The sequence below is a fragment of the Haemorhous mexicanus genome, chromosome 26 (assembly GCF_027477595.1).
Source record: "Haemorhous mexicanus isolate bHaeMex1 chromosome 26, bHaeMex1.pri, whole genome shotgun sequence".
Lineage (NCBI taxonomy): Eukaryota > Metazoa > Chordata > Aves > Passeriformes > Fringillidae > Haemorhous > Haemorhous mexicanus.
Genome location: NC_082366.1, coordinates 6,813,501 through 6,826,552, shown reverse-complemented (window position 1 = coordinate 6,826,552; position 13,052 = coordinate 6,813,501). Strand labels below are relative to the sequence as shown.

General features: G+C 45.7%; 1 protein-coding gene across 1 annotated transcript in view; it reads right to left on the bottom strand.

Moving 5' to 3' along the window:
- Positions 1 to 12,038, bottom strand: part of ITGAV (integrin subunit alpha V) — a 44,345-nt gene extending 32,307 nt beyond the window's left edge. The window contains exons 1-2 of the mRNA XM_059868282.1: positions 11,823 to 12,038; positions 7,870 to 7,997 (exon numbers count right to left, since the gene is read on the bottom strand). Of these exons, the coding sequence (XP_059724265.1) occupies positions 7,870 to 7,997; positions 11,823 to 11,977 (283 nt within the window). The 5' untranslated portion in view covers positions 11,978 to 12,038. The remainder of the gene's footprint in view (positions 1 to 7,869; positions 7,998 to 11,822) is intronic.
- Positions 12,039 to 13,052: the final 1,014 nt, after the last annotated feature.

Below are 13,052 nucleotides of genomic sequence, written 5' to 3'. Positions count from 1 at the left end.
CTCATTTGCTCCTTCTGACTGTAGCAGGCATCACATGATGATTGTATGTGACTCTTTCCATAGGGAAAAAGGGCTGACATGTCATGTCAACAGTGCTGTGTCTCACAAGGCACTTTCTAGGTGGAGGGAGGGGGTAGTCAGGGCAAGAACAGAATTAAAATTAAAACAAAACCAAAAAAAAGGTGTGTGGCCTGAGGACCAATGGAGCACCATCCCTTTACCACATTCCATAGGATTTGAACTGAAAAATGAAAATTAATGTGGAGAGATGCTGGGTAGAAACTGCAGAAAAAAAGAAAAGAAAAGAAATCCATCTTCCAAATATAATAAAAAGATCACTTTTTTTTTCAGTGATGGATTTCTTTTAACAATCACCTTTGGATAGCTGGCTCCTTCTTTTCCCAAGGTGAATGCTATCAGCTACAGGAACAAAGGAGTTCCTAGGAAAGTCCTGCTGCTGAGTAAGTGGATCCAGTTGTAACTTGCAGCCTGCCTGTTTTTATGGTAATGAACAAACTGAACTAAAACATCTACCCCATCCTCAGACAGCCTTAGCAGAGATGATCATGAGTCAAGAGGCACTGAACTGATGCAACCTGGTTCAGTGTCATCACATTAAAACACTTAGGTTGTAAAATGTAAATAGCCATGCAATTCACAGACCTCTCCTTAAAATAAACCTCTCTGTAACTATGCTGATGGCACGGAAATGAAGCTGCCCTTCTAGGTGAAAGGAAACTGTGCGGCTAGCCAAGAGAAAGACAAAGCTATGAAATATGCAAGAGCCCTCTTTTCATAACAGGAGAACTCTATGCAGTGTCAAGTATCTTTCATCTATCATTACAACCAAAATCTGAGAGATTTCAACCTCAGCTGATGCAGCAGGAGCAAGGAACCCGAGCTCATCTTCACCTGAAACTCCCCACACTGGGAGGCAGCTGATGCTTGAGCAGCCTTGGCTTATCCACAGTGTTTTGCAGTGACTCCAGCAAAGGGGAATGCAGACATTCCCCTACTCCCCTTCCCTCTCCTGAGGTATGAATCCCACGTTTTGCCCCGGGCAGTGCTGGAACAAAAGCATCTTTTCCCTTGCCTCACAGAAGTAAGCCGCCTTTTTTCCAACCCGTCATCCCCCTGCGAGCCAGCCACGGCCACACAGAGCCAACAGTGTTCAAGCAGGGCTCCAGCTAATCACTAAAGCATGAGCAGCTCTCTGCTGTCAGCTCCAACAGCACGGGGAGCAGTTTCCAGAGGTTCTGCTGCTCTCCTCTGCATTCAGAGCAGCACCCGGATCCCAAGGCACGCTCCATCACCCAGCATTAGGAAAAGGATAACAACCAAACTCTAGGAAGACTGAGCTAATGAGAGATTTAGCCAGATAAAAATCAATCCATTTCACTCTCAATCAATGCACGGCCTTCACAAGATTTATTGCTTTATTGTTGATGAAATCAATGGCCTCTGAGATTGAAATTCCCCTGTGGATTCCGTGGTGATACCAATAAAGCAATCAGCCAAAAATAAAGCAGCACTTTGTTAGGACAAGCTATTTTCAAAGAACGCTGACCTATCCCACACTTCCTTATTTTGTAAGTGGAAATGATGGAGTTTTGAACAATTGACTGTTTTGCACAAATGATCAAAATCTCCAGAAGAGAAATGTAAGCTCATGGCACCCACTCCAGCCAAAACTTCATCGGCAAATCTTACCGGGGCAGTGCTACAGCTCAAAGCTGCCTGAGGCAGTTAAAATACCCACTTCAAGTTAAATAGGTCACAGATAGATCCAGCCATGCCAAACTGGAGGTTTGGGCTTCCAAACAAAGCCTCCCATTGTCTAGGATCACCCACTTGGGGGATAGAAAAAAAACCAAATCTGCAAATCTGTAAGGAATAATCAGGAGAGCTCTTCACTAGCGCATTTCCTTTGCAAAAATCTCCTTCTCCTCTTTTAGCACAAAACAAAATATCCAGTCTCCAAAGAATTGTATCCAAAAGCATTTAAGAACGAACAATTTCTCTAAAATTACTTTGTTGCATCAAAGCATGGGAAGGGGGAAGAGGAGGGACCGTACAAGGGTCAGTGATAAAACTTTCTCCAGGCAGAGGCCACACTGAATTCTTTTCCCAAAGCAGCAAAAACACAGCACACTGAGCTGAAAACATTTGAGATGCTCCTAGGTTCTAGTATTCAACAGCTGCTGCAAGGCTCCCCAGTCCTGAATTTTGAGATCTGCTGCAGGGAATGAAAGCAGCAGGGAACGCTTTCCCCAGGAGAAGGAATGACCACACCACCACACATCCCTGGCTTACCACAGGTCTCAGAAAAGCAAAACAACCCATTGTCTGAACAAGCAAATCTTCCTGGGCTAAACACTAAATCTGCTCAAGAAATCTGCAATTCATTAGCACAGAAGTTAAAATTGGTTTTTATGAGCATATTTTCCTTTGTAACAGTTCGTAGAGCTATGTGCATTCCACCAGATGATGCTGAATGCAGCAGCTCTTGGGGCAGTCTCAGGACTGCACTTTCTGGTGCTGACATAAAGAGCTATGGTTTCAACCTTGTACTGCAGCAGATACATTTCTCAACTATTTTTTCTTTAAAAATCAGCAGGTAATAAAATAATTTAGTTAAACTTTTATGAAAAGTCATAGACAGAGGAGGAAACGTTATTTCTACCAAACCATTTCCCACTTTTCTTGACTGATAACGAGCTAGGACCCCGATAAGAAAACTAAAAGAATATAAATAATTATGAAGATTGTTTCTTTTTGGAAAGCAAGCACATAGGAAATTTTTTATTTATATGAATTTGCCCCATGTGTAGCCTGATTAACTCCAACTGGTTACATGGGTGTCTGAATAATTTTTTGTTTGCTGAAATGAAAACTCAGAATGATCCTCTAAAATTTCAGGGGCAAATAATGGAGGTACTTATCTAGGCAGTTAGCTAAGGGTATCAGCCCTGCCATCCACGCATGCCTAACTGTCAAACACAGAAGTAAAAACATAAAGATGGTGTGTTGATTTTCCTAAAAAGCACACTTGGCCACCCCTTTGCTCACTGGTTTTGTTGTCTGGCTCAGTGAACTTTTGATGCTCCTGTTGCACAGAAAAAAATGTGTTTACTTTTATGCCCAGAAAATGGACAACTACACAAAGTAAATTTAACTTGGGCAATACCCTTTAACTTTCCAGGAATCTTTTTCCTGAGGAAGATTATGGAAACACTATTGGCAATACCTGGTACTGTCCATGAAAAATCTGCTGGGCCAGTCTGTGAAGGTGAAAAAAGGAGATGGAGACTGATACATCTTTTAAAAAAACAGGTTGGACCTTGGCCTCAGAAACAGAAAATGGGCTGCTAATTAAACACATTCCCTTCAGGGTTTACCCACAAGAAATGTGTTTTTCCTGGAAAAAGCTGCTAGGCAGCTGGCAGAGAAAGCCAAGTGTTAAACCTTCTAAGAGGAGCCACGTCTCTGGTCAGCCTGGTGGAAGGGGCTCAGCCAGGTGTAAAAGCAGTTTTTCCACTATTTGCTTTCCCAGATACTTTCTTCTTCACAAAATTCAGAGCATTCCCCTACTTTGATGGTTTTAAACAAAAAATTAACTAAATTTTTGGTCACAACATTATCCAGTGTGGACAACAGATAAGAATGAATGAAGATCAATATTAACCTTGAACTACAACCTGTGATTTTGGTTAATTTGAATGAAAACCATCTTGCAGAGGGGAAAGGATTTATTATCATTGCTTGTGTTTATGAAAATTTTGAATAATATGCTATCTTGAGAATATAAATTCCCTTTCATTGCTTGTCCTGAAAAAATAGGGCCTCCTACACATTCTAAAAGTCTGAAAGGCAACTGGGACAGAGGGGAAAAATTCCAAGTATTTTACATAGCAATTGAATTGAAATTGTGGTCATGCTTTGTCACTTGTAGAAAGAAGTCAAGATAGAGAAGAAAACCAATGCCAGAAATTTTAGTTTTGTGACAGAGGCACATTCACTGCTGAATTAACAAGGTGAACAGGAGTAGAGTTAAGAAAATGCTTAAATCAGACCTGATTCTATCTAGACGTGCAGGATAACCTTTTGCAGTAACAGCAGCACTGCTTCATATTTCAGTTTTCAAACAGAACCAGGAGAGGTGTGCGGGTTAGGGAGCTTGCTGTGGTGCTTGGGTCTTTCTTAACCTACTGCCTTGAGGTGCTCCTGAGAGCAGAAGCCAGCCTGAAACACTTGCCTGATAACATTAGAAAGTTTTTTTTTTAAAAAGTATTCAATTTCTAGCCCAGTGCCACTTGCACATGCAGCACAGCCATGTGTGCCCTGAACTCCAGGGCAGGCTCTCCCACACCCGCCTGCCATGCCCCTTGCACACAGCCATAACTGTGCTAAATCAAAGCCAACTGATGTCCCTGCTGAGAGGCTGAGCAGCCCCACAGCAAAGCATCTTTACATTTGGGAAGTGTTAATGTGCCATATAAACATTTTGCCTTCCAAAGCCGCCACATATACCAGAATGTCAAGAGCAATTAGTGTAATGTGCACAGAAACACACAGACAGAACATTCTCCAGTGAATTTCACTGTGCTGAGAGATGCAGGACAAGGGGAGAGTCCCTTCCACAAATTCTCCCTGCCCATGGCACAGGGTGGGAACTAAATCCTGTTTAAGGTCCCTTTCAATCCAAACCATTCTGATTCCATGAACCATATTGCTGTTTTAAATGAGAAAATATGCTGTGAAAGAACATTGCTTTTTTAGCCAGAGGTTTAAAAGTTATAACAACTGCTTTTGTTTGATTTTGGTTTTTGTTACAGGCTGATGGGAAGGGCATGAAAGAGAGGGAAATACATGTAATTTCAGCATGAGAGCTGCATAAATGACATTGCACAAGTGGACTCCTACTGCCCAACTCCCATCCTGAGAGAGCTGAGTGGTCACCCACAGGAAGGAGCACACAAAGCAGCAGATTCTGCAGCACAGGAACTGTCAGCTCAGTGACTTATCGCCCTCCTCCAGGGCAGCTGGGCTGAGGGAAAATGCAAGTGGGCAAGCAATGCTGCTGAACTTCAGGGCTGGAACAACTCTTCCAAACATTATTCTCCAGCAGCTGGTACCTCCCCTCCTGGGCTGCAGAGGAGCTGTGGCATTTGATCACATAAATGACCATGCTGCCGTGCAAATACGATGTTAAAGCCAAAAGCAAGAGCTAGAAAATAAACCCCAGCCTTGTCCAGCCAGTGAGCTCAGCATGGCCTTTGTACAGATGGGGAAGAGAAATGGACCTGTAAAGCTGCAGGAAAACTTAAATAGAAAACAAGGAATGTTTAAGAAGAAATTGTCCTAATTCATAGTAATAGAACATCTAGAGGAAGAAACCTTGCTTGCCAGACTTCTGTAAACCCCTAGTCTCATTTATTTGGGGTAAAAGAAAGGGAAAACCACAACCCTACACAGCCAGAACAAGGCTTGCTCTTTCCTCCATTCCCTTGCCACGTTCTCTCTGGCCTGCTCTGGCATTTCCAGCTGTGCTACCTGGCAGGAAGGCAGCAGGAGAAGGCAGAGGGTCATGACTCCTGTTAGTTACAGGGCATCCAGCTCCACATACAGAGTTTGGCAAACAGAGGAAAGCCACAAGCACAAGCATCCTCATTATTTTCACAGGTCAGATTTCTCACTGGCTGTAAGCAATTAGAAAAAGACTCTGAAGAAACACATCTAAGTAATGATGCAGAACTGGGTTTTTCCAGTGAATCTGGGAGAGAACAAAAAATCTGCCTTGTATGGCAGGGCTAAGCAATACCTCTGGAGTTACAGATGATGAGCAGTGATGGCTGAGCCTGGCTTCCTGCAGAGGCTGCATTTAGTCATCTACAAAAAGCCCCTTTGCATCAGCACCACAAGTTGGTGGTCAGATCTTCCACTTCCTGTTTCCCAAAGTGGGTCAGGAGCCTTCCCCAATCCCTGCTCCCCAGCAAGGCAGGGGCAGGCAGGAGCAGCAGCTCCCAGTGCTGGCACTGACTTTGTCACCAGAACACAGGGAATCAAGCATTGTGTTATGCACAAAGAAAAAGACATTTTCTTTTTTGTCTCAGGGCATTCATTATTTTATCAAGCTGGAATACAATGCCCCTTTTCACCAGGATAATAATTGACAAATGCATTATTCCCCCATTCATTGCCTCAAAGCTGGAGTGAGTTAAAGCCTGCCTGAAAGAAATCCTCTTAGGCCTTTATGACCTGCTATTTCTACTGTTAAATTTCAAGCAATTAGCATGCCTGATCCTTAAAGGAAAATGACAAGCAAAACACTGTCTGTTTGCCTAGGAGCAGGTCCCTTAAGCACAGACATGCAGGAAAGCAGTGTGGCCTCTGTCAGCTCCACCTGGCACATGGAAAAGCCTGCTGCAAAAGATCCTGGCATAAATTCATAGATGCACTGTCCTTGCCCTTGGAAGATGTGTCTAGAACCTACGTCTGTGGCTCATCTTACCCCACCAGAAGTTTTTGGCTATGATATTAATGATGATTATTAATTAGGGACATTGAGATTCTTGCTTAAAAGTACCCAAACTAACAAAAAGCATACTTGTATTCTAGTAAACAATAAGCTCAGAGAACCACAACAAAAAGAAGATAGTGGTAATCTGGTTTTGCTGCCTTGACACTGATGCAGAAAATAAGTCAGACTTTGCAGCTTATTAGAGATTTTTAGTAATCTGACAGATATGCTCCTATAAAATGATATGAGAGATTGATAAATGAGTGAAGGAATGATAATAACTTGGGGTTTGTGGGTGCCATTACGTACTTTTTTCCTTTTTTTTTTTTTTGCAAGGAAACTGGTGACATAGTGGTTTTCACAAAAAGATATGAAGGTTTCAGAAATCTGAACAGCAACAGCGTTTTGTGGCATACCTTGACAGTGAAATTGGAGGAAGAGCTTCTCCACTCTACTGCACATGATTTAAAAAGGCTGCATCAATCTAGCAACTTTTAGGCTGCCAAGCCAAAATACTGGCAGAGGCAGGAACGAACCCAACCAGACCTTCAGGGCACAGGTGTTTCCTCTCCCGTACCTCATGGGTCTTGCTAATCCCCTCCCGTGACATGGGGAGGTTCTTCCTCTGCCCTGAAGCACGCTGTGGAAAGCAGGATTCAGCACCGAGTGGCTGGAGCAGAAAAGCACATGCAGTGCATTCCCATGACCTGCCACAGCCTGTGGAAATCACTGTGTGCACCAGAGCATGAAGAATGACTGAGATATTTATTTCATGTCCGCACGGCTGCTGCTCAGCTCCTCTGTGCCTCAGCGATGGGTAAGGAGTGCCTGTGACCCAAGTGCTGCTGTCATACAAGCCACAAACACTGTGGAGCTAAATCTGAAGGGAAAAAAAATTAAAAAGACATTTTCCCACAGTTTTTAAGCCATATTCCTGGTTTCAGATGAAACTTCTGGGTATTTCTGCCTGAATCACCTTTGCTGATAATGAAAAGCATCTTTCCTCACATGACACATTCTTAAAAGGAAGAAAACCCCTCAGGGTTCATTGGAAATTAGGTTGCCAAATGTTTTAGGATTGCTGAAAAGTACAGAGGAGAAATAGAAATAGGTTTAAACACAAGAAGAATAATGTTTGCTCACTCAGGCTTTCAGCACATACCAGGGACAACAATCATAAAAGAGAGGAGTGGAAAAGGAGAACACAAGCAAGCCTTGCCGAGCTGCCAGTCAAAAACCAGCCGCATTCACACTGACCATGAAAGCATCCCACAGGGACCTGAAACCTTTCTGCCTCCCCCCATCAGAGCAGAGACACCCCATCTCCCCCACCGTGACCCACATGTTACCTGTGGCATCAAACACAATGGGCTGGCAGTTCCTGTTCGAGTTCCAGTTACATTTGAGCACCTGCCCTCCCTCTACGATGTTGTGCTGGCTGGTGTTGGCTTTTGGAGCTCCCACCAGAAGATATGTCCTGCAGGAAGAAGAAGAAGCAAAACAAAGGTTTCAACACCTAAGGCACAGCTGTTATAGCTTTAGGACACCTGAAGAGGTTAGTAAAGCAGAAGTCTTGCCTACTCTAATCTAAATCCACTCGAACTACTCTCAGTTACAGAGAAATTAATGAGGTTCTCTTTTCTGCATTCAAAGAAAGCCCCCGTTTACCAAAAGAAGAGAGAAAAAAAGATATGACAAATTTAAAGTATCCAGGCCTCCTTAGGATTATATTTTAAATGAGAGAAACACCTTTCATATTCTTTCATTTTTCCTTTCAAAAATATGTATGTGTACAGCAGAACAGGAAATTGTGCACTTCTGCACCTTACGAAAGCCATCAGGTGGCATAATTCCTGTTAATTTTGTGAGTAAGAGTAATTCAAGGAAGTCAGTCAAAAATGGAAACAATGCATAAACAAAGCAGCAGAGCTCAGCACGTACTGAAGGTGATGAGTCAGCCCTGCTGGAGCAAGTGCTCCTGTGAAAACAACCCCCAAGTGCCAGCCACTCCGAGCCACAGATCTGCACGTTAAAGAATCCTCACCCGCACTCATTGCACAGTCATCATTTCCTTATTAGCATCTGCTGTGCTTTTCTGCATCTCTGCCTCCACAGACACTTGTGCAGGAGACACTTGTACAAACACCTGAGCAGGAACGGCCTCCAGACTGTTCCTGCTCAGGTGGCAACACTCAGCAGTGCCAAAGTAAGAAGCAGACTGAACAAGGGTCTTGGCATCTTCCAGGACCTCCCAGGAGCCCCAGCACCTCTGGGACCCACTCGACACATCAGCACTTGACTGAGAAAGTCCGTGTGAAGCATGAAGTCATGCTCAGAAGACAAGATCAAGTGCTTCCCTTCATCAGAGTGAGTCTGCTCGGTCCCTTCCCTTTGGACTGCTGAAGAGGGAGTGCAGCTTGCACAAGCAAGTCTTGTCAGGCACTACAGTTCTCTGCCTTGGAAACTGGGTTAGCTGGACAAGCTGCAGGACTGGTTGCAGAGAATGTCTACAGGCAGGCAAACCCAGGCTTATCAAACTTGCTCTGGTTTTCAGAGTCAGCCCCAGGCTCCTTTTCGGTAAAGAGATAAGCAAAGGTATAAACATGGAGCACCTCATCAAAGCTCAGTTTGCATGAAGACCAATTTTCAACCTGTGTGAGTTGTTTTCAGAACCTTAAAAATGTCCTGGCATGGACTCTGATAGAAAATCCAGGCTAGCTGGCAATCCATTTATTTTCCTTAGTTGCCATTCTTAGACTGCCTAGATTTTTAGAACAGGAATTTGAAGCATTTTAATCAACTTAAAATCAGCACTCTGGGCAGAACAGAAATGCTTAAAAATGAACATTATAATGCCAAGTAAAGAAACATATTAATTATTATAATTACAATCTATTAAGCAAGCGGTAGCTTACCTCCCATTTTACTATTGTACTACTGACTTTTGAGAAGTCCCCCAAATGAAACACTTGTTTACAAGATTTATTCATTCCCATTCCAAAGGTAAATTTTTATTTTTATTAAGCTAATATTTGTGATAAATTTTATTAGAAAGATTACAAATAAAGGAGCCATTATGTGGCTCCACAAAGGTCTTCTCCCCAAACAAAAAAATGCATTTTCATCATCAGAGACCAAGCAAGCAGATTTTGTCACAGCTCTTGTAATAATATGCGAATTACCCAAGTTCTCAGAAGTCTCTAATCCACATACTTTGGGAAGGAGGGAATAGAGGGACAATTGTATTTCCATGGGAATACACCAGCTATGCTTTGATACTGCCAATTTCCTGAATCGTGTTCCTGAACCACCCACCCCAACACTAGGAGTGTTCTGGCACCTCTGGTGTGCCTTTCCAGGGCTTTCCATGGGCAGCAAAGAAACTGGGCCTTCCACAGAGGTGCATCCTGAACTATCCAGTGCAGCTCCACTGGAGCAGAGGGTGTGTGAGAAACCTGCTTCATTTGTGTGGAGCTGTGCCCACTGCCAGGCACCCTGACACAACGCCACCACTTCCACTCCTGGAATGGGACTTTCACCCTGGACTTCTAAATATGCTGCAGCTTGGCATCCAGCAGGTCAAAACAGACTGTGAAACAGCAGCTCGAGCAGTCAGGAGCTAATAGCATGCCTTTGTTGTCAGACTAGACAATCCAAATTGCTTTAGCCCAAGGAAACTGATTTAATCTCTGGTACTGAGGTATAAAACAAGTGATGAATAAAAAATCTAAAACAGGTGATGAATAAAAGCTCACCAAAGCAAAAAGAAAGGCTTTTTAGAAACCACGTGACACCCCATCTGCCTGGACACTGCATACAAGTATCTCTGGCTATTTCAAGAGGCAAAATATCAGTGTCCTTAGGCATAAACTGAAAATTCAGTGCCATGAGAGCCTGTTCCTGAGAAAGTTGCAGAGCTACTTGGTTCAGTTACAAACTTTAATGTAAAATAAAGCGTTTAGCATAGCAGCTACAAACAAAATTTTAGCGTTGACAAAAAAATAAACCACACCAAAAAAACAAAAAACAAGGAGAAAATTCCCTTTGAAATATACAGAAGCTTTTCATGCTGCCTGACAACCACAGTGTTTTCTTTAACAGCAGTGCACTTGGAGGTCAATCATTCTTATAAAAATAATGGAAAGGTTCCAAATAGTGATTTCATGGAGAGCTGTGTCACATAATTCCTTATCAGAAAGCAAAAAAGTTTATTACATCCATTTACCAGTCTCTTGATAACTCTGCAGCCACTCATGCGGACTGAAAATTAAAGGGCAGGACAAAGATAGAAGCTTTTTTCTTTTAGTGCCAAGACTTAAGATAGCAGAGAAAGATGGTGCAACATGTGCAAGTTAAGACAGGATGGCTTCTAATATATGTAGGTAATAAAAAAAAATGCAAACAAAACTAGATGATGTACTGCAGAAGGACTTGCTCAATAGCTGTACAATTTGCTTATTAAGTTTCACAAGCTAAAGATTAAGGGGGAAGAGAGAATATCCCTTCAGCAGGATGAAAGCCAGCAGCTTTTCCAAACCTACAGCCCTTAAGATGGGAGAGGAGTGGGGGAAAAGCGACAAAAGCTGGATGTTACTGTAGCCCGCATTTCAGAGCCAGAGCCTGATTCATTCTGGCAATACCGAGTTAGCGACGTGAGGATTCAAAGGTCTGAAACGCAACAGCGACTACACACTGCCTAATCTTTAACGTGAAAAGGGAACATATTCAGGAAGCAGACGTGGAGAGTGCTTTCATGGAACTTTTCCTTCTCCAGACTCCTCAGCAGCTTGGTGACTCGCACAGACTCACCACAATTCAAACACAGCAGTCCCGCAAAGCACACTCAAGGAGAGAACAGCAGATCTCTGCAATGCCACGGGACGCAGCTTCAGGAGCCAAAATACCATAACTACATCTTCCTACACGGTATTTATCACCACCATCATTTGCATGAGACCAGGCTATGCAGAGAATCCCGCACCACAAGGTTCCCGTCCCAGCGGAGCCGCCGGCGGCTCGGGATGGGCTTTAGCTCCCCGGCCAGGGCGTCCCGGCCGCCAGAGCCGCCCCAGCGGGGCACGGATGCGGAGCGGTCCCTGCCGGGGCCGGCACCGGCTCCATCCCCGCTGCGGGGCCTGAGCAAAGCCGCGTCCCCTCCGAGAGCCGCCCCGGCCCGCCCGGCACCGGCCCTGCCGAGGGAGCGGGGGCAGCTCCGCATCCCCACCCGGCTCTCGGCCGGGACAGCGCCGCTCCGGGCTCGGCGCCGCGGGGAGCGGCTCGGCGCCGCGGGACGCGCACTTACGAGAGCGGGTCGGGGGCGAAGAAGTCCACGGCGAAGCCGAAGTAGCTGCCCGCCGGGCCCGAGTAAACGGCCGGGCGCTCCACGTCCAGGTTGAAGGCGCTGCCCGGGGCCAGCGCGGCGCCCAGCAGCACCAGCATCGTGGCCAGGCGCGCCATGGCCCGGGCGCGCTGCTCCGCGGGCGCGGCTCTGCCGGGACGCGCCGGCCCCGCGTTCCCCGCGGCGGGGCGGGGAGCGGAGCGCAGTCACTTCCCCTTTCTCGCCGGGACGGGGGCGGCAGGAAGGAGAGGCGGCATCATGTGGCGCCGGGGGCGGGCCCTGGCCGCTCCGAGCTCGGGCCCGGGCCGCTCTCTTCCGCCGGGAGCGGCCGGCGCAGCCCGCGAACTCCGGCCCCGGAGCTGCCCTCGCTCCGGGCAGCCCGCTCTTATCTGCGCCCGAGCCGAAGGCTGGAGCAAGGTCAAGGAAATTCTTTCTTGGGACCCTGGTGAAGCCCTGGAACAGGTTGCCTAGAGAAGATGCCCCATCCCTGGAAGTGTTCAGGGCCAGGTTGGATGGTGCTTGGAGCAACCTGAGACAGTAGAAGGTGTCCCTGCCCACGGCGGGGCGTGGGATGAGATGGTCTTTAAGGTCCCTTCCAACCCAAACCACATCCGTGCCTGGTCCTACCGAGTCTGTTTGGTGAAGCCTTTCTGAACAAGTCTTTCAGGAAAGCTGCTAAGCAAAGAGTGAAGGGAGTGCCACTGTGGACCCAGCCATGGAGGGGAAAAAAACCAATCAAACCCTGATTTTCAAACCCACAGGCTATTAAATGAAGTAATTTTAAATTCCAGGGTCCCACATCTCCCCAGCTGCAGGAATGCGGAGCAGCAGGTGCAAGGCTGGGAAGGGAGAACCGGCAAATCCTCCCGATGGAGGTCCCTGTTACTGTTGCACGCCTGCACTGCCCACCTGGGGAAGAACCACCCGGTGAAGCTCCAATCCCTTCGGCTGCACTTTGTAGCTCCTGTATCATCTCTCACTAATAACATTTTAGCACTATCATCCTGGCTCAGTCAGCTGCAGCCTCGTCCTCCTCGGCCCATGGAAGAGTTCAACATCTGCTGAGTACAGCAGGGTCCCAGGTAAAAGAAAACATGCTGAACACGTACAAAGAGCAAATTCATATTTATTCAGAATATTAATTTGTACAGCATAACAGGACTGGAGTTTATTGCCACCAAAAGTCTAAACTTT